Source organism: Haliaeetus leucocephalus, unplaced genomic scaffold (assembly GCF_000737465.1).
Source record: "Haliaeetus leucocephalus isolate CR32 unplaced genomic scaffold, Haliaeetus_leucocephalus-4.0 Scaffold229, whole genome shotgun sequence".
Classification (NCBI taxonomy): Eukaryota; Metazoa; Chordata; class Aves; order Accipitriformes; family Accipitridae; genus Haliaeetus; species Haliaeetus leucocephalus.
The window spans coordinates 4,287,409-4,310,430 of NW_010972665.1; the positions used below are offsets into that span (position 1 = coordinate 4,287,409).

Consider the following 23,022-nt stretch of genomic DNA (forward strand, 5'->3'; position numbering starts at 1 on the left):
TATCTAACTAGATAGTAAATAGGAAACAAGTAAAAAGAGAGAGACAGAGAGATCAGAGTTTTTAATTTTCCTAAATAAGGCACATGATTTTACAGTTCATTGAAATATTTATCTTGTAATTTAGTTCATGTCTAAAAGCTATATTTTATTCTTTGCAAAAAAATAAATAAAATAAAAATAGTTCCACTGTTTAGGTAGCCCCATTATGGTCTTCATCTTACAGAGCAGAAAGTAAGACAGCATTGAGTTTAGATGTGAAGGCCACAAAACTGACATAATGAGAAAGTATTTTTTAAAAAACTATTGGTAGAGATTTGCAAAGCTACCTGAATGGCTGAAGCACCAAATACTAACTGATTTGAGAAGGACTTGGCTCTCTTAAACATTTCACTATTTGTCTTTTTCTGATATACCCAGCTTTTTCCGAAGCTCAGTCTACATTGTGTAAAGAGATGACGATACTAATCCTGCAGGAAACAGAGCGGTAGCCAGGCCCAGTGAAGTGGCAAAAAGGATGCTTCAGGAACATCCATTCTCATAAATTACTGCAGGTAAAGCTCAAATGCTTTCATCTACACTGCTGATCTTGCTTGTCTAAAGTCCCAGAGCCAGTGTAACAGCAACCAACCAGAGGTTTTTTCCCAATATATAGAGAACTCTCAGAATTTCAGAAATTTTTATCACAGAATTCAGTCCAGTAAGATAAATAACTTATTACTGCTTTAAAACTTTGTGCAGCTATATTACTGCCCGCTATGTCAAATGCCTTGGATAATATCCAGTCAAGGATTTTAATGGTATCAAGTGCCTTATGGCAGCAAAACATAGGCCTGTATATTCTTTATGGTAAAAGTATTATGGTATGTTAGGAGGGGTGTGGGGTTTGTTACAAAAATATGTTCCAAACAGCAATATATACATACATCTCCGTCAGTATTCAAGAAAAGAAATTAATACATGGATTGTAAATGACTTGGGTAAAGGTGTCCAAATTAATTTTTCTGCTATTCAGCAATAAATCGAATTGAGAAAAGCATTTTAAAGCAAGAACTTATCTTTGTTGTGTCAAACCATAGCTGTTTTAAAACAGCATTAAAGCAAGAAGTTCTTGCATAACATACAGGGCTTAAAGGAAATCTAATCATGTAAATTCAAAAAAGGATAAAAATTTAAGATGGGAAAAATTAAAGCACATGTTCTAATCACCAGACAGTTCAGTCTGTGACCAACAACATACTCTATGTGTTTATAATATATCCAGCAACTGGCTTTCTGCCTCTTAAATTTAAAAATGAACTCATGCCTACATAGATATCATTCAAAACTTTTTTCTGGATATTAATTCTATTTTTCCTTTAACTGGTTTGTTTATATTGGTGTTTCATTAGTTGTACTTATTATTCTACTCTAAATTATGCTTCTAAACAAGGTATAATCAGATGAAAACGTTAAGTGTTTAACAAAACTTTTAAGCTAAGTAATTGATATTTTTCAATTTTAAAGTAAATCTTTAGGAACTTTTAAAATCTTATATGCTTTAGGAAATAAAATTATATGAGCACAAGCTGTAAAAGTAAACTACATTTTAAAAACAAAAGCTATAATCGTTACAGAGTCCTATTTATTCCTCAAGAGTATAGAACAGATTTTTCTTGTTCCTTCTTATCCATTTTTATTAAACACTTAATATTTTCTAAATGTTTTAAGTTATAGTTCTGTATTTCATATTCTTAATTCAGTTCCAACACATGAAGCTCACAAAACCCCACAAAATAAGAATTCTATGTAAATGCAGTTATGTTCCTCTTCCCAGTCCTTTTTTTTTGCTCTTTTGGAGAGCTGTCTCCATCCCCACTTCCCCTGCCTGCAGTTCCCTAAGTCCTTGCCCTTGACTCTGCCCCTTTGTTTCTCTTCGCTACCATGTAATTACCTAACATCACCCACAATACCAACAGAACTGTTTCTCTAGGCTTATGTCCTGTATATCTTGCTTTGTATTTCTCTCTTAACTCCTTTATCCAAAGGGAAATGTCAGCCTGCCCAATTGACATGTACTAGAGGATGTAGAGCCACCAACTGACAGTGCTTTTACTGACAGAGTTCTTTATCTTACTTCTCCATCAGCAGTATTTCCACCTCCTCTTTCAAACCTCTTTTAGGCTCATAACGTGGTTATCTTCTTTGCCTGCTTCAACCTAGTCACTTATTCTATGCTTAAATCATACAGACCTCTTGTCTTCCCACTAATCAGGATAAACTATGGAAAAAATGTCTAAATCATGTTAGAAAAAAGTTCACTTTTAAAAGCTTTAAGAGACAGCAAGACCAATTCCATGTCAAACTAGCATTTTATGGATAGACAGTACCAAAAAAGCAAGGGATGCAGTACTGTCATACATACTAATCTCAGTGAGAAAAAACAGGATTATATTATTCATTAGCAGGAAATAAAGCAACAGCTACATTAAAAGGCTTCAGAGAAAAGGAATTGCAGTTGAGCCTCTACAGTTGCAGAAGCACATCAGGAATGTAGTGTCCTAGCAGCACATGTAAGAACTACAGCTCTGCTAATTGTCTAACTTAAAGAAGCATCTTCATACCATGTCCACACATGGCTTGTATTGATGAGCTTTTCAAACTCTTCTACAACTTAAAAGCACCTCTTCCCTGTAATAGCTTGATCCACAGCTTGTTTAAACCACTCAAACATTCTCTACTGATTCTGACATGCTTAGGATCATTGAACAGCATAAAGCAGAAAGAAACAAGAGTGTATTTTGACATAAAGATTTAAGTTAGAAAAAATAAATCAAAATAATTTTCATATTATATCATTACGTTCTAATATTATATTATTAAATAAAACCATTATATTGTTATATTACATTATTAACTATTACTATTACTTTTATATTATATATTATTTTATAGTATAACTTTCATTGGAATTTGGTGTGACCCAAACCTCTCTTGGACAATTTTCCAATATTAAAAAAAATCTGAATTCCACAGCTATTTCAACAGGACTTCTATAGTATTTTACATAAAGTTTGCATTTTTATCCTACAGGCTGAGTACAAATTTGGGATTCACCAATCTTTTGCCCATGTTAAACTAGTCAAAAGGCACTGTTTCAAAAGAATGTTCTAAAGAACAGAAGGATTGGAAACTTTTCAAGAAACCAGTGAAATATAAATTACAATGAATTTATTTCTTTTCAATTTTCTTCTCCTGTTGATAGGCTGCCAAGTAACCAGTTACTTTAGTTCTGGAGAAGTAAACAACTGCAAGAATAAATTGCAATATGGAAATGTTCCAAATTATACACTCCCTGACAAGTGGGATGCAAGCAATCAAGAGAAATTTCTTCCATAGAAATTGTTTCACCATTCAGAGACCATGTGGGATGCTAAAAGGGATTTGCATTGTATTATTCTCCACCACACACAGAGAAGTCACATCACATTTTTTATAACCCTTTTATTTATGTGAAGCTTGCAAATGTTGCTGATCAGCAACTCTTTATATACAGAAAACAGATAAAGTGCAGGCTTGGTAAAAAATAAGAGTAATGATAGCAAGGACATGTTTGTAACTTATGGTCTATTTTGTGGCTTTTTCTTAGATTGACACCACCTGAGGTTGGAAAAAAAATACACAAATACACTATGTCTTTCTCCTTTCTACTTTCTTCCCTTGCTTTCTTTTCTTTAGGCAGATGGTTTTGATTTGGAGGAAGGAACTGCAGATCAGACCTATAGTTAAGTTATACTCACCCTTATTCAAGGACTAAGAAAGCACTGGAAAAAACCAAACTCATTCACCAAGCAGTCATTGAGCTTCATTGGTTAGTGTTCAATTAACCTTCATGAAGTGATTGGAATGATTAGGATATGTTCTGTTAGGATACCATGAAATGTTGATTAATGAATTTAAAGAATTGCTGATAGTTGGGATGCTATAAAATATTATAAGATAATGATAACAAAGGACTAAAGATGACCTTTACATTTTATCTCCACCTGAACCATGACATTTTCCCTGTGATTTCAAAGAGGGAGATGGTCACCTGCCTGGTATTTTTTGAAAGGGAGTACCTGCTGGTCTGCTAGAATTGAAGCTATTATTAAGAACCTCCATTGTTCGATATTTCTTTCCTGATTCCTTGAGTCTTGCAGTTTCCCTGAGTTTTAATAGAGTAAGGTTCCACAGATAAACATAAGCAGTTTCTCCCCTAATCCATGTCAGTAAGGTACTAATTTAAAAATCCTTAAAATGAGAAAAAATACTTTAGGACTTGTGCTCTTGACTAGTTTAAGCCTTTGTGATGAAATTTTAAAGTCTGCTGCTGCAGTTAACCTCAAAAACTGAATCCCTAAACAAATCTGATTCTTCATAATGTGTGTTTATTTTCCTTTAAAATACTTAACCATAACTTGAGTGATTGTTGTGCAGTCCATCTCTGGACTTAGTGATATGTTTCTACTACTTACCCATACTTATCTATACAATAAGAGTAAGTAGCCAAAAACTAACTGTTAATGTGGAGATGAAATAATCTGTCCCATATGCACTTAAAAAATTGATGTTTACATGTCAGTTGCCTGAAAACAATGGGGAATAGTTAAATGTTATGTAAATTTTATAGAAACAAAAAAGCCCAATTTGGGGTGAGTTTGGTTCAAGATGCTACTGATCAAGGTTACCACAAATGTCATTTAGTAGAACCATGGAAGTTATTTATCTGGTTAAGGAAATTTATTTTAGGCTACCTGAAAATATTACTGTGCTTACAAAGACAAAAACAACCTTGATTTTAACTTGAAAAACACAGAATAACCTACAGTAGTTTCAATTTTATGGTTATAAAGATAATTTTGTTACTGCAAATAATTACTGGTCTATCCTATTTCAGCTCCTGACAAGCAGAATCTGGATACTTGTATTTTCTACCTTTGTACAGTATGGACTAATACAGTTGAGACAAAGAGAACAGATTTCATTTCAGTGAAAAGTTTTCTGTGGTAAAGCTTTGCTTGTTGGCCGAACAAACACATTCCAGCAAAAAGCATAAACCTATATTAAGTATTGTGGGTTCCAGGAAGCCAAATGTGCTAGTTTAGTTCTGGTATCAGAGATTGATACCAGACTTATCTCCTGTTCATCATTATCTCTGTGGATAACTGCCAGTCTGAGAAGTTTGGAATTTAAATCATAGAATCACAGAATGGTTTGTGTTGGAAGGGACCTTTAAAGATCATCTAGTTCCAACCCTGCTGCCATAGGTAGGGACACCTTCCACTAGACCATGTTGCTCAAAGCTCGATCCAACCTGGCCTTGAACACTTCCAGGGATGGGGCATGCCATCCTCAGATAAAACTTTTATTATTTACTCGAAAATACTGTCTTGGTAACAAAAATCGTGAATAATTAAAGAGTCAAATACTGCTTTGGAATGAGGGTATGTGCCTTTGCTGGCAGAATAATTAAAGCAGAAGTTAATGTCACTCAATATTTAGAATAGAATAAAATGTAGCAGAAAAGCTGCAGTGAGGAACAACACAAGAACACCAGAAAGCATGAAGTACACAAACACAACAGCAGTGAACCACTTCACTGAGGGAAAAATAACCAAACAAAACCCTTGATATTATTTGGTCCTGCTAGCATTTATTCTTTTCCCTTTTACCTCTTCTCATTTCTTGCATGTTATTTCTGCTTTCATTTAGCCTCATACATAGGCCTCTACAGATCTTATATAAGGTATAACTGTTGAACGAAGACACAATAATTGATCAAGAACAATTCTATTCCCTTTTTTTAATTTGGACCTCCTTTACTCATCAAATATTGTACACCTCAAGCATATCACCAAGCAGTAACAAAAGGCACTTCTACATGCCTTTCCTCACAGAAAAGAGCATCTGTCTTCATGAAAGACCTTCCCCTGCATGATCCTAAAGAGAAGGCTTTGCAGGTCATTCTGTTATTTTTATCCCTGAAGTTAAATAACTAACATACTTCAAGCTTATACTGCAGCAACATGAGTAAATGTAACATTCTAGAAAGATAATAAGACAGTACAACTAGCAGCTGATACAGCAACAAGGAATCATTCACTATCTTCTACTGCTGACCACACTATAAATTAAGAATAAGTACATAGCATTTTCTTTTGACTTTGACGTTGAATCATAGCAAAACTTTATCACAGGATGCTGAGTTGGTACAGACAGTAAGAAGTAATTTTTTTCTTCAGAGACCTTACAAACTCAAGAGGAAATCTTAACAAATAGCAAAAAAAATTTAAGTTATTCTGATCACAGCTAGGAAGAAAGGTAAAGAGAGTTTAGGTAACTGCTGGACCTCATGCAGAATGTGCCATACCACCACAGTGACTTGAATCTATATCTTCCAAGTTCCTCTTTAGTACTGTAAGCACACGGCTATCTTTCCCTGACTATGTTACATTGCAATTCTGTCTCCTGGGTAGTCATAAAACAAATTACCCACTGATTCAATAGCCTATATAAAGAATAGCTGGAAGATGACAAAGTGTACCCCAAGAGAAGAAATCTAATTTTCATCTGTATCTTTTTTTAAGTCACAATGCTCCTCTGCTCTCTTCTATATGTATATAGATACAATGTTGTTATCAGCAAATATATTTACATAATACAGTAATTTCCTAGTGAGACATGGTGACAGAAATATGAAAAAACAATGTACATCTTGCAAGGACAACCATTAGTATTGTCAGGAAAAAAACTAAACCCCTAATACACCCAGCCCTACCCACTGGCAGTGTCATTATCAGGAGCTCTGTCACCCCAACTGATCTATCTTGTTCATAGCATTTGCTTCTCAGTGTAACGACATAAATAGTTACATGAAAGAGATTGAGTATATCTGAACCTCATAATGCTATATAACCTCTTCTGTCAAGATCTAAGTCTCACTATCAAGACAGAGAACTAATGCTAGAGCTGTTGTAGTGTGACCTAGGATCTTTTATTGCATTTTGCAAGGCAAAAATGGGAAAAGGATGGTGGGGTGTCTTTATAAATATTAAGGAATTGACACAATGAAAATTCCTTTATAGCACAATGAAAGCAGCTGTAAAGTGCTCCCTAGCATTGAATAAGCTCAGCTCATCACCACCAAGGAAGGAGCACAAAATAGTACAAAGCCTTTGCGAATAATTTCAGAAGTTTGGAAGAAGATCATCCATTTGATATTTTAGATATATATTTACTTTTATAAACAACCTTATCTAATTGAATAATAAAAAACCACAAAAAGTACAGTAAATGAATGAGTTATCTCTCTAGAAAAGCACTTGAATATTTTAGTTCTGTTGTTAAAGTGATCTTGCTTTTTCTACTGGTCTAATTTTTTGTGTTCAGCATATGTGTCCCATTATGCAGTATTCTGTCTAAATGCATGCAATTCAGAAATTCTGAATGGTCTTCCGAAAATTATAAGTTTTGTATCAAAAAATTAAATAAAGTGTTGTGTTAACAACATGAAAGTTGTTACCTATTTCCTGTCCAAAATACATATAAAATTTTCTCTTCAAAGATGCCCAGAAGACCATGTAGAGAAATGTTTCACAAAAAATGCCTAGAAAATAACATCTTCACTGGGGCAATTTTCTTGAGCCCTTGCCAAGCTGTTTTCATCTACTTCCGTCTAACAGAGGGACTCCTACCTCCCCCTAGGTTCAGAACACTTCCAGGGCTTCTTGATGTTTAATTTTATAATTCTTTTCTCCACAGCATTGTGGGTATTTTTCTAACAACATAGATGAGAATAAAAAGGAAGCACACACAGAATATTCTTGATTGGTAGTTGAAAAGAAGTTGTACATTGAAAGCAATATATTTTAAACATTTTCTCACGTTCACCTATAATGCCCTTTCAGTCTACCCAAATTGCTTGTGTGAATGTCTGGTTTTATTATGCCTTTAGATACGGATATCAAAATCTGACAGATAAGTAATTGGCTGAAAGCAATTCATACACTCCTAGTAAAGAGTGAAGCTTCTTAGATTTACAGTCTTATAATTGAATTTCCTTAAGTATTATAAATTATCAACTACTTCTTTACTCAATTCCATTGTCCGCTTAAATCAAAGCTAACAAGTATCCTTAGTGGCATAAAAATTTTACAACCTCAGCCAAGTATTCCCATAGTTCTTTCTGTATGCAAGATTGTTTTTTTAAAATTGGCATGAAAAGAGTATGTTTTCTAAACCATCAAATATGCTAATTAAGATTAGCTCTAATTTCAAATGAGAGATATATGCACTTTTTCATTGTTCATACTAATGTAGAGTCTTGTAGTAGGTCAAAGCAGAGAGAGTATTCTTGAAATATTAAGATAACTAATTGTTCTTTAGATGCTGGCCTTGATGGGTTTGAACTCAAAGGCATACAGGCTCTACTTTTAAAATTTTCAAATTTACAAAACAGGGCAGTATCTCTATCCAATCATAATGTGAAAGATAGATTGGTGTTGAACTGTTCCAATGATTGACTGAAAAATGCACTCCCTGGTAGACTTCAGTCCAAGACAAATATACTCATCACAAGGACCGATACTATTTGTAAATAGCAAACAGTTTTCAACCACAACAGTTTTTAATTCCTAGACTCAATGATTAAAAATGCAGACCTTTTAGAGAATAAATGTCTTTGGTAACAGGCTACATTAATATTTGGTCTAAATCCTGTGAGGAGGATCAGGTAACCAGTTTATTATGCAGCCTCCTGAAGAACCTCACAATATATTGAGAAGTTGCATTTCCTCCCCACACCCGTTTTAAAGTTCTCCATTTGAAGGAATTCACTGTGCATACCCTAGTCTCATACTTTAAAACAGTCCAAGGCTGCCTAGGTGGCCAAAAAAATAAATAGCAAACAAGTTGATGTGTTCCGTCAGTGTAGGTAAGCACCAGACTGATGTAAATCTGTGTGGCTCTATTGTGTCTCTCTTTCAGCCTGGACTAGAAAAAAATGTAGTAGGAGAAGCGGGCATTGTGTATGTGTGGGTGTGAGCAACAGCTGCCAAAAGAGCCCATTCCTGCTCTCAAAATAGCTTAGAGGAGAATTGAGACTGCTCTAGATCATTTTTCAGATTTGGAATGAGGTGTGCTGTCTTACCAATAGAGCAAAGACAAAACTAATTCATTTGTGGACTTCTGTTACACTCAAGGACCACATTCCATATTTTATTAATTTACATAACAATACTAACTCATATTGGCTTGCATGGTTGTATACAGGCACAAAATTTGACCACCTCTGCCTTCTATTCCAATGTTTCTCATATGGGTAGACTTCTGGCATATATTTGTTAATCCAAACAATGCAGAAATTGCAGTATAGTATAGTATTTCCATCTTTTTCTGAGACCATGCAAGTAATAGAGAGTCCCAATTCCTTTATTAACACAATGATAACAGTCTGTGCTATAAAAAGACTGGATTATTGAAATACAGTTTACAGGTGTAAAGTTTTTTTTCCTTAACATATCATTTGATGTGCAATCTATCTGTCTTCCTTTAAGTGTTTACAGAACCTTAATATTTTTTGACCTGATTTCCTTTTTGTTCAGTTTGGTGCCAAAGAGAACATAAAAGATTCCATATGAGATTACATCGCTAAAACCAAAAGGAAAATATTACGAACAAATATAATATTTTGAGGTTTCTTAGTTTGTTTTACCTCTAATACTGGGCAGACTGTTTACACAAATCATTTTGCTGTAAAGTAACACATAATGAGTTAAATGTGTGTAATGTCACCATCAATCATGTTCATTTGTGTTTGACTGACCAAACATTTATGGCACATTAAATCACTTTCTAATCACATTATGAAGGAGGAGGAACAAACACACATTTCAAGCTTTCTTTAAAAAATAAAGAAGTTTCAGTACATTTTCCTGGCAATCTCCTATCTTGTGGGAGACTCCACTAATAACAATTGCCCAAGGAATTTAGGAAAGTCTGACAGTACTTAAATTCAGTGCTCTAAATGAAAAGGGTTGAAGTTCTTTTAGGGAATGGACATCTTTTCAATGTAGTTGCTCTCCTACAATACACTGTTGATTCAGAGCCACCACTCAGTAATAGTTTTAGCGTTCAAATACAGTTTTTAGAGTGAGACAGCTTGGAGAAAGAACATCCTTTCAGCTAAATAAACAAACTTTTTGTTGTCACCAATCAAGTTGGATTCTCATAAAGAAATGTGTGTCAGTTCTTGTATGTTTATTTTGCTTTAGATTTTAATGTACTCAGAGATCTTTGGAAATTATTTTATGCATTTTACTTGCCTGGACAATTCATTCTTAATTAAGTGGCAGACATCTTTTTAACCAGTACTAACAGAGCCTTGCATTCTCCCAATGAACTATTTTACAGCATTTTTTCTCTCAGTGCCATCCGAAGATGACATCTGAAGTAATGCAAGTTAAGGTATGTCTGGACACTATTCTGTTTATAACTGTATAGAATCACAGAAACAAGAGCAAAACTGACATTGATAGCTTCCTCCAAATCAAATTAATTGCTATTTTTATGCTTATTCTGTGTATATAGAAATACATAGATGTAATCTGAGTAGTGCCTTATAAAGCTGAGCCTTCGGCTTAAAACTGTTCATCAGTGAGATAGTCCAATGTCACTGTACTGAAATTAGCATAAGAATATCTTACAAAATAAGAAAATATAGGATTGAAAGTGGGTAATAAAATGGCTTAAGTGGTTAGATATATCTTCTGGAAAGATGCTACCTTTACATTTGCAGTTTTGGACTTGTCTAAATATTTTAACTACAAATCCAGGTCATAAAAGTGTGTGTCTCTAGTACAGTTCCCCCATAGTCAGCCATTTGTAGACTTTATCACTTTCTGAATCTCTCCATTTTCTCACTGCAAGTTTAAATTCATTATTAAAATAACTTGAATTAAGACTATGGCTTCTGGAGATTCCGATATATTTGGATCTCCTTGAGAGAAAACTGATCCCTTCTGATTTTGGAAAGACAGAAGTTGAGGAAAAGTTTCACATCTACTTCTGATGCCAAGAGCAAGTTCATAGAACAGGTTGCCTCAGTAATTTGGATACATTAGTGTGACTTACAAGTGTTTGACATTCCTGAAAGTCCTGGGTTGCCAGACCAGGCAAGAGTGAGGGAGACCAAAATGATCAGCAAGAAGAATGGAGTTCATAAGAGATACAGTTTTCTTTTGGGATATAAGTAGAAAGGATTAATATCAAAGTGACATATGCTGATGAGTCATAGACAGTTCCCAGGTTTGGCTTTACTGAAGAAAAACAGCTTTTTTTTTTTTTTTCTCCCCCAGAACATGAATAAAGATGCAAACATCGTAACTAGAGACAGTAAAGTGCAGAGCCCAGGCTTGTTTCCATATTGAAAACTGGCATTTTTTTGACACACAGGAGTCTGCTGTCTCCAAAGGATACCTTAATAAGAATTTCAGGACTTCATAGGAACTAAAGATTCACTGGTTTGCACTGACATGTGCACCTCTATGCGAACAGTCCTGGCTTTCTCATCTGAGGACGTTAGGCTTTTTTTTTTTGCTTACTTGCACAATGGACTTGAAGTGGACCATGGCCTACCTTGGACTCCGGTGTTTCCTGTCCCATTAATAACACTCATGGGATTAGAAACTGACCATCCTTTACACTTGGAATCAGTGTCCCAGCAAGGCATGAGCAAGGAAACACTGACCGCTGCAATCAAGGCCTTGATCTAGTGAACTAGTACAGCTGCCTGTCATAGAAGTCTAGGAATAACTGGGTTAAAATTTTGCCATTTAAGCTCAAAAGAGCTCCTTGAGGAGAAACAAATACACAAATTACGTAGGAAGTTCAGGCTTCAGTTCCAATGCATGTTCCTTATTTACTCTTACAGTGAGAGGTCCACTAGCCACTTGATGTAAAAGACCAAAATGACCAGTCCTTTTTTCTGGGCACTTTGTTGCTATATAGGACATATATAAATCACATTTTCATTTTAGCAGCAGGGGCTTCTCTCATAGATAAACATGGGGTTTGTCTAAAACAAAGCAAAACACAAAACACCAGAAATATCTCCCTAGAAATGGATGATGCTTTGAAAAATCATTTAAAAGCCAAACACTTGCTGAATAAAAATAAAAACATAATTTGACAGAACCTGGCTCATTGCCCTATTTGCAGCAGAGAACTTTTGTATGGAAGTGTACACTGTTTTTTGTGTCTTACAAAATCTGTTAATGTGTTCCTATCTGTTTCATATTTGAGTCATGTTTCCTACTCAGCTCTCTGACAAACTGAATTGCAGACTAATACATTCTAATGAGACAAGACATTACCTTTATGAATGACCTCATAGAGAAGAGGTTGGCTAACATTGTTGAAAGGCCTGGTGCCAGGCAGCTCTGGGCTATGAAACCCAGCTTGAGCTCAGCAAGACAGATTGCATCATCCCCTTCTTTCCAGTTCCAGCTTGGGATATTTAGCAGATGGGCCTGCAAAACAAACAGACAAAAAAATGCCCCATAGGTGAAGAACCAGAAATACTTCCTCAAATACAGTACAGTATTGAAGGAGATAGCAGTGAAAGATTTTCTTTGTTACTGGCTTGACTTTTTCTGAGTTCGCAGAAGCAATCCAGGTATTTTAGAGTTTAATTCTATGCTAAGAAATGCTCCGATCTTACCTATTATAAACAAAATCTTACATCTCTCAAGCCATATTCTGGCTGTGACACTCTGCCAGGCCCATCCTCACACCTGAACGAACGACAGCATCTTGTAAAGTTTTCCTTCCCTTCCGTATATTCCTTTTACAGCACTTTGAGCTAGTCTTTGACTGATAAGGAACATATATAATATACAGGAATCTAATACAACTTAGATTACAACTCCTGTGAAGCTGCAACCTTTGTACGACATTGTCATTTAATAACGTATAGAACATCATGTGTCTTTTCTATTTCATTCCTTCCAACCTGAAGGATAGCACTTAGTAAAAATCCAAACTTTTTTCTAAGACTGCTATTTATAAGGATAGAATAAAGAAAATAGCTGATCAAGACACACCTCCAGTATTGATGCTAGTCAGTTAGGTATTAATACAGTTCAGTTATTGGCACAAGTCTATTGGATTCTCTCTTCCATCTACCTTGTACATTTGCATAGACATAAGGAAACACAGAGGCCTTCGTGCTTGTTTCCCTTATTCACCTATCACAGTTCAGTGCTTTGATAACAGCTATTCTTAATACAAAGGAAAAATCCAGTATTTAAAAGATCTTCCCCTCTGAGCCTGTTTAAAGCAGAGAAACACCTTGCTTTTAATTCTATAAAAAGGCAGGCTCCGTCCATTCATGTACAGGAAGAGGACATCACAAGCAACAGTAAGTGCTCTTGTTCTAGCCAAAGGTTACAGGTATAAGGAGTTGTTAGCAGTCAAACCTTCTAAGTACCAGATTATTGCTGAATTATTATTTAATGAAGGTCTACCCACCAAAGCTTTTTCTCCAACACTGGGCAGTGGTTGATGCTTTTAGAAACAATAAAAGAAGCAGGTCACATATGAGCAGTCTGTCCTCTGATATATTCTTCCTAGCCTGTTAATCAGCAGTTTATGGACTTCCTCATCTCAGGATTGAATGAAATCACTTCATTGTGTTTAAAGGCCACAGATTTACCACCAAAAATTTGACAAATTATTTTCCAAAGTGGATTTATAATTTTGATCTCCATAATATTTTTAGCAACAATTTCCACAACTGAATTATGTTTTATATGAAAAAAAACTTATTTATTTTTGACCTGCTACTTGGCAATTTCAGGTCTACATTGTCATGCAAGAAACAAAAAAAATCACAATAAATCTCCAATAAGACAATAATTCTGCGCAATTTTTTTCTAAGTATCCACAAAGAACTGACTTCAGATGACTTGCCTAGAGACCACCAATTCATCTTGGGTAGCTCTAGTGTAATAAGCTGAGCAAAACTTATAGAAGAGGTGTGTTTAAAAGCTCATCTGGAATCAGTAGCAACTATGGACACTGCAGCTTTGAGAATTAGATCCTAGGCAATTAATAAACGTCAGGATTTTGACAAGGTTCCTTGCGTATATAAATAAAACTGAATTACCTTGTAATGGGACTACATGACAAGGCTTATTAGGATGTTTTTGTTTGGAAAGAAAAATGCTTACTATTGGTGGAGCTAGAAAAATTGGGTATGAGTGAATGCAACACAGCAAAAAAACTCTGTGGACAGACACTGTTGGTCATCACATTACCTTATTGTGATACTGCAGCATCTGAGTGATAATTCTTATCTTCGGATGATAATTCTTTATTGAAATAACTCTAAAAATAAAAGAAAAAATAATTAAAATAACTTTTAGCTGGTGGGGTATTTGGATAACATATCCCAATAGTTCTACTTCACTGTGTTGTCAAGTCCCCACAACTAAGACTGTACCCCCTTATTCACCTGGCTGTAAAGCATACTGATTGAAGTCAGACCTGGGCAACATTTACACCTAGTCAAATTCAGTTAATAACCATCGTCTAATACTAGAGAACATGAAACTTCAGGAATTATTCAGTTGAAAGGTTTGCTTTTATGGAGTTTGCAGAAAAAGAGACTTGTTTTAACAGCGCTGTTCAGATACTCTGTACTCATTCTGTTAAGCAAATAATACACTGGCAATTATTATGTCACCTTCAGTGATTACCTTCATGTCTTTGAATCAACATAATTGATCACATTTTCCAATGATCAATGTCTGAAAAGAATCCCTTTCATCCTGCCCCATCACATATTATTTATTTATAGTTGCTAGACATTCATCATATTTAAACACCTTGAATAATGATTTTGTTTGACCTAAATCCACATGCAAAATCATCTTAAGTTTTATGGATTATAAAGCTCAATATTGAAACTGATATCTGTACACTGAATTTATAAAATATGGGGCTACTTCCATAATCTTCAGCTTGCCTGCATTCTTAATTATTTAACGAGCCTAAGATATAGTCAATTGTGTACAGATTAAAAGTGGCTAGAAAGAAAAATATTTGAGAAATTAGTAGATTGATAACATGTTATGAAGAGAGGAATACACAATTTAAAAATGCAAAAGGCATTGAGCAAAATTAGAGAGAAACAGGCCAAAAAAAAATCAGTTCTGTATATAAAACTAAAGGTAAAAAATGAAGATAAAACAATCAAAACAAAAAATAATCTGGATTATTATGGAATCATCAGTCTCAGAAGACTCTGAATGCCATAACTATTTACATTGGTGTTTTGCAGGAAGTATCTTGCAAACTGCTTGTCTGGCTGGCGCTTTGAAGCATATCAAAGCTAGAGCATGAAACAGATAAAAAAAAGTAGCATGCATTATTTTAATTTATGTTATCTTTTGGAAGTTGAAAAGGTCTTCTTTCTAATTTTCCATTTCTTGCTGAATTATTTATTTAAACATTCAATTTTTTTGAATTAAATTCATTTAAATGTAACAAAACGCAAGAGAATTCCACTCTCAAAATAACACTTTTGCACTTTATTACATGAAATGTATTAAATCTATTAAGAATGCACTAATCTGCAACCGGAATATTTTTAATGCATTTATGCAATTAATGTAAAAATAAAGTTTCTCACATTGCAACTCAAAAGCATGTTTGAAAAATGAAATTAGGCATATTTAAACCCTGTGCCTTCCACAGACAGCTGGATGACTTGCATACAGTGAACTTTTTCCAGAGGAGCAATTTTATTATTTTTTTTTATTTCTCCCCTTCCTTCAATTCACAGCATGCAAACAACTGACAGGCCAGGTTCATAACACTGGCCAACAGTATGTTAGAGAATTTTTAACAAATCATTGACATTTAAATTTTAAAAAGGAGAGACTGCTCTCATTAAAACTAGGTTTATAGGAACGAAACACAAAAAATGGGAGTGGCTTAAGTTTGTTGTAACTCTATCTGCCATGTACTGACTGAGTCATCTCCTTCCTTCAGAGAGTATAAGGAGGAAAGCAGGACAAGATCTGGTGGCCCCTAATGAGGTAAGTGCCTTGTCAATCAAAATAAGCAATGTTTGGTCTTCAGTGTAAAAAAGGGGGACGGAGCTAGGAGACCACTGTATCGTTACCATCATGAAGTGTATACGTTGTTATCCCCCAAGCAGCGCAATTACTCTTACAAGCAGATACACCAAGGAGCAATGAAGCATGAAGTGATTAAGGGTCCGTCTGTTCCATTGTTAACAGCAGCTCATGCAGTACATGCAGTCATATAACATATTGTTGCAACAACATAACTGTATTCCCTTTCCCTTCATTTCTATTGGGACTGCGTTCAGCTATGAATACTTAAATCCCAGGTCCTGCAAAATGACTTAGAGTACCAAAGCTTGTGCTCCAAGTGTCTCTTCTGACACACACTTTCTAAAGCAGCTAAATTGAAACAGTTTAGGTAGGAATTTAGGGTATCCTCATCTCTGAACGTTTGAGACAATCTTGTAATCTGTCCCCCCCCCCAAAAAAAAAAAAAGATCCTGCAATGTTCTTCAAGTGCAACAGATCAGCACTAAAGCTGCATATGGCTATAGCCTATCTGAACACCTGAAGTTAGCTAATCAGAGTTACGAACCAAAACCCTATTAAAAACTAATGAGTTTACCTCATAATATTGGAGGCATCTTCAGCATCTGGGTCAGCGCAGTATTTATTGGCAAGGATTAGGCACGCATCCGCTGACTCTATCTGAGACACCAAAGGAAAAACAAACGTAAATAGCAACATCTCTTTCCAGCTTTCATCATAAACTATTAGGGAATCCAACACTGCCATCATGAGTGTGAATGTCAGTTCTTAATACTGCTAATCAAAAATCAACTCAGGCTAACCTGAGTTAATGTGAGTGATTATAACAGCTCTCATATACACATAGCAATTTATTGAAACTTGCTTATGATGCCCTGACCAGGTCAGTAGTTCAATTATTGATTCTTACTTTGTATCAGCTGAGGCATGAAGGTATTAATGGACATATCTTTTGTAACCAGATACTGAAATTTAGACCCTAAATCCATAGGAAGTCCCTGTTGTATCAGTACAGTTCTCCCACAAGTCCTGCAGTTTTGTTTGGGAATTTAAGTACCTTTCTGTTAAGAGACAGGAAGAGGCAGCTGAACTGATGATTTACAATCTGAGCACCAGTTTTAGAAAGCATGAGAACTGATCTGTTTACAGGACTTCTATGTTCACACAAACCTTAGCTCTATGTAATTCAAAGCAGATGACAGAAGTATTTTTCAGTGTATACAATGAAATACCAACACAAAGAATGGTGAAATACAGAACACAAAACACTAACACGCAATTTTATGGTCATAATTAGAATATTTTGTTCTGATGAACTGTAACATCGTGTCTTGGGCTACAGAAGGTTAGGCAATTTCTGCAGTCAAAATGGACAAAATATACGATTAGTACTCCAGAAGGTGTTAACATTGCACTAAAATATTCTTGGCTTAAATAGCCAGTTTACATTCCATTTAAAAAACAAAACCAAAAAAAACCCCAAACCACAAAACCCATAAAAGAGTTAATGCTGTATCTGACAGCTTGCCATCTTTTTTTTTATTTATTTAAGCTTCACACTTTGCTTTAAGAGTACAAAATAATTCACCATAGAGAATTCTAGACAATAAACCCATCTCATTTTAGCTACCAAAAAAATCTTAAATTGTGTTGTTTTTCCCCAGGATTCTAGACAACAGAAAAAGGGGTTGACAGGTGAAAAATTATTTTCTAATTGTTCTGATAAAGGTAAGACAATAGCATTTTAAGCAATTACTGTAAGATAATGTTCTATTATATCAAACACCAATGTAAAATAGGCTCTTGAACTAAACCCCAATGAAAAATTCATAAACAGTTCAATGGAATGGCAGACTGTATCTTTAGTCACGGTGTTACTGTAGCTTTGAAGGTCTAAAGATACAGGGAAAACAAGGTTTATAAGGATAGATATTATAATTTATTAGGCAAGCTAACAGAGATGGAAGAACAATCTTTTGGGGTTACATGAAGATCTTTATTGTTTATTTCCAAATAATGCAATGAGTACTTTTTAAAAAGTCAATTAGCAGGAGAACAGAACAACAGAGCAGTTACCTTCACTCTCGCCAGGTCATGGGGATTAAGGACTGAACCCTGATAAAATTCCACCTGAGTGAAGTGTCGTTTAAAAAGAGCTTCCAGCTCAAGGTTAGGGGAGATACTGCATTGGGAAGAGGAAGAAAACACAAGAGCAAATGAGAAGTCAGTTTCCATAACAGCTCCATTTCCGTCATTTATAAACCAACCCATTTATTTATTCTAGGTATTCAGACTTCTGCTGATGCTTTTCCTGCAGTGCGGAAACAGCATGCACTACTTAAAAAACATACTGCTTTCCCTTCCTTACTCCTGCCTACAGCACTTCTGGCCCACTTCATTGTGCTACTCTGCACCTTCCTCACTTCTCAGTTTCTGACAGATGTGCATCCAGAAGAATTGGTGCAAATATTTGAAAGCATCCTCACACAGCATTCTCCACAGAAATTGCCTAGTAAAACAATCATCCTCTGCACATCCCCACTGTTCTTAAAACAGCTGATTGCATCAGAAAGCTCAATGCAAAATCACTAAAACCTGGAAAAGGAACTCTATAGGGACCCTGTGGCCTGTATGAGCTACAGTTAAAACAAACATAATTATACTATGACTTTCTGTCTCATTTCATTTTGCCATAAACAAAAAAAATTAAATGGATCATAATCTATTATATAATGTGTCACCAACCTTGTGAATACCTTTTCTGATGCCACTCATTAAAACAGAAGGGATTTAGTAGCTACATAGTAAGACCATGAGATCTTTGTCATGCCAGATGCTAAATTTAATAAGAAAATAAAACAGACACATGCAACTATTTGTCTGTGAAGGCACAGAAGAAAGCAGACACAAACAAGTAGCCAGGTGCTAAACTCCCTTCATGTGCATATGCAGTTTTCCTGATTCCTATCACCATGCATTTTCACTGTGGAAATCTGGATCTCTGCTTTCCTCTCAGTCAATTCTTGTTATTACTTAGAGAGGGGAAACAAACAAACAAACAATGTAGTTACTTGCAGATATCATCTCTAGTTCAGTTTGAAAGGACTAGATAAAGAAACTGTGCAAGTGCTGCTGATTCTTAGTTTTTCAGCTTACTTTGTTGAATCAGCACAAATGATTAATTTTTAAATCATTTTCTTTGACAAGAAGAAAAGTGCAGAACTTGCTGCTAAATGCAGAAATATCACTCATTTATAGCTCGCAACACTTCTAAATAGATGCCATTCCAGAGCAGAAAAGACCTCTCATACTGTCTGTCTCTCTTATCACATGGCTATTTCTAGCAGCTTCTCCCATAGGCACACCTGTTTGCTGTTCCATTACATATAATGCAGAGCCTGCAACAGCAACCGCCTTAAGACACCTTGCCAAATCCCACAACAGAAAAATGCAAGAGACTATGTGTTTGTAGGTAGGTATATATGGGTAAAAGAGCAGTACTAATTATTACCATGACAAGAATTTCTCTTCTATCTTCAGCAATGTATCTCATTTATATTAAAACTAAATCTGCACCTTCATTTTTCTTCTTATAAATATTTTGCAATATGAAACAAGCATTTTTTCTTAGTGAAATCAAAGGTGAAAATGTGTTTTCAGATAGCATAAGTTCATATCACATAAGTATTTTTCACTAATTTTACTGATTTTACCAATTTTGGTAGCTACACTAGAAATATTTAGCACTAGAGAAAATTCTCACATCTATTTATTAATATTTCAATGTTTTTTATTTCATAATTCCATTCCCACTTCAACTATGTGTTTAGCTGTCTACCTCACAATTAACACGATTGGGTCTGAAGTCTGTCTGCTTGAAACACCTATACTTATCAATGGGTTATAAAAAAATTGCGGAAAACAACTCTTTTTTCAAAATACATTGTTAACAAAAGTAATTGCAAACAATTTTACGCTTATTTGGAGCTTGAGAGATCCTCTGTCTTCCCCAAAAAGATATGGGTTAATTTAATGAGTTTCAGTAACAGATGGTAAGACTAATCTTGAAAGATTACTCACTTATGCAGAAAGACGATTTCTACGTTGACATCATCCCTATCCTTGTGCAGGAAGTCCTTCAGGAAGTTGGACACACTTTCAAGTGTTATGTGACCACAGACAACTATGTGCCTGTTACAGAAAAATCAGAGTTACTCTTGCAAAGAAGGTAAAACAAGCAAGCAAGCAAGCAGAGAAGGAAATGATAATTTATGGGCCAAAAAAGAGTATTAGTCTCTTCTTGATGTTTCTCTAGATCCTATTCCATGAAGTCAGAGAAGGAAAACATCAGTTCCAAAAGGTGCTTTGCAATTGCAAATACATATACACTCTCACCTGCAAAGACTACTATTAACAAACCATTTGGCCAAGTTGTATTACACATTTAACAGTAAGTGGCATCATTTATACATATGTTTATACACTGTATTAACCAGTCCCTTTCAAAGTCATATTTCTTTATTACACACCTTTCTCCACATCTTTACCTCCTCTGCTGAGATCTACTGTTTAAATTTTTGGTTTATGACATAATGAGATAGCAAATCTCCCTAAAATGATTGATTCACTATTTTTTCCATGGTTGAAAACAGACACTTATGCCAATGAAGGCAGTGCAAAGCTTGCCAATTATAGGCTATAAGCAGTAAACAAGAAATCTTTCTCCTACTATAACTCCTACAAGGAGAGTACTTCACAATAAGAAATCATTATTGCACCATTGCAACAGATTGCTTAGAAAATCAAAGTTTGCACAGACTGTGATGTCACAAAGGTTTCTACTGCTCCACATTTCCATTACGAGATGTATCCAACCATGTAAGATGGAAGCACAATATATACCTACATACGCATTCTTGAATTCTACATGTGAAATTCTGAGAGGCTGAAGAGAAGGCCTAGGAAATTTCAGTCTTCCTGACTTAAGGGATCTTTGCTCCTTTATTATTGTAAAGAACATCCTACATTGTCTCACAACATCCTTCAGCGAATAAACTCAACTCCAGCTTCCATTACTGTCATTGGTTTAAGACAGATGGTGATTTTGGTATGCCTATTGCTAACAATTCCAATAACCACATTGCTCACAGAAGTCAGGAAGAGGGACAAGGTGGTATAGATAGAATTCCTGAACTAACAGAAAGTCAGCTTTGTTACAGTCATATAGCTTATGCACAAACTCTACAAACACACAATTTCACAAACTTATTTGGCACTTGAACTGCCACATGTGAAGCAAAGTAATTCCAAGGGTCTCACCTACTTCATAATTGTGTGGAAAACTCAGTAATGCAGAAACCTCGTTGGCTGGAAACAACAAATAATAGGTGGCAGCAATGATTACTTATGTAATGGGCTATAATAGGAGTCTGTTCTTGCTTCATAATTTGATGCTTGATTAAATATGTGGAAAAAGTGCATAGAACTCATTGGAAAAGGAATAATTATGCAGAACAAAGAATAAATCCGTAATATGCATCATGCAGTGAATAATATCACCATCATGTACTGTTACTTTTGCAGTGGTTCAGATGGTGACTAGAAAAGCAAAACACAATAAACTATTATACCAGTTCAGCATACCTTAGGATATTGCTCTACTGTTATCACTTTTATAAATAGCATCGTATGGAGTTTTAAAGCTTTATTTAGAAATATGATAAACACCTTTTGCACGTTGCATGAGTTCCTAGTGACACCACCAGGACTCAGATGTAATTTTGGAAATAGCAGCAGTCAAAAAATTCAATGGTTTCATTCTTTTTAACAGGCAAGGAAGATACATTTATACGAGACTCTGATCAGGCTGGTTTGTATTTAACAGCAGACCCAATACTATGAATTTTATTGCTAAACTAGCTATCCAGAGTGTCTGCTTTGGCTTCAATTTTAACCTAGGGTTTTGGTGCAGTAAGTGTACAGAGCACTGAGTTCTCGGACTGTAAACACTTAAAAACACAAAAATCCCCGAGTTAGAGCTTTCCTGTTTTAGGAGATAGTAAACACAATGTCAGAAAACAAGATATAACATGTATTAGCTCATCCTTTTTTGGTGCAAGGGGTCCTTAAGAGGTTTCCTCTGGGACCTTTGCAGCTTGGCAGAGTTTGCAGCAGCCTCTGTACTGGATAAAACCATGCCTACATAACCCCTGCAGAAGCACTCTTCCTCAGTTTCCCTAGTGGTCAATTGCCTGACCTGCCAGCACTGTGTGTGCGTGTGTTACTGCACCCACAGTTAGGTCAGGATAACAACCTTCAACACATTAGGGTAAAATATGATTTCAAGCACTAAGATTCACTCCCCACCAAATGGATGAATCTCCATCCAATATATCAATGTAAATGGAAAACCTCAAGAACATTTACTACATCTAAATTCTGAACAGGCTGTGTTTGATACACTACATTACACTAACATATTGGGAAGTTCTAGCTGTTTTCCAGAGTGTAAACCCATCTAGCATCAAAAACCACAAAGGCCCAAGAAAATGATAAATAGCAGCTAAAAATATTCATTTGTATTCCTTATACTGTCTGTATACATTTTCTAAGATGACTAATTTTAAACTATGGGTATTATTTTCTTCAAATGTTTCCATCTATTACTAATTAAGAAATTGAACTTTCCATTTGCACAGTTGATGCATTATTTTTAATAATAGAAATGATTTCTTCTTATAGGCAACTGCTTTGTACAGATCTGTGCTGTTAGCTTTAGCAGGGTCTCTTCCTGAATGCTCTTGCGCTACACTGCATTCCTGTGCAGAAAATTTGCTTCCTTCCTGGGAGATTTCACTTCATATGG

At 35.3% G+C, this 23,022-nt stretch overlaps 1 protein-coding gene across 14 annotated transcripts in view; it reads right to left on the reverse strand.

Annotated features, from left to right (window-relative positions):
• The window catches only part of KCNMA1 (potassium large conductance calcium-activated channel, subfamily M, alpha member 1), a 523,274-nt gene that overhangs the window by 133,925 nt on the left and 366,327 nt on the right, over positions 1-23,022 (reverse strand). For all 14 annotated transcript variants that reach the window (XM_010567822.1, XM_010567820.1, XM_010567818.1 and 11 more), the window contains exons 10-14: positions 20,238-20,348; positions 18,234-18,339; positions 16,735-16,817; positions 14,334-14,403; positions 12,390-12,545 (exon numbers count right to left, since the gene is read on the reverse strand). In XM_010567822.1, the coding sequence (XP_010566124.1) occupies positions 12,390-12,545; positions 14,334-14,403; positions 16,735-16,817; positions 18,234-18,339; positions 20,238-20,348 (526 nt within the window). The remainder of the gene's footprint in view (positions 1-12,389; positions 12,546-14,333; positions 14,404-16,734; positions 16,818-18,233; positions 18,340-20,237; positions 20,349-23,022) is intronic.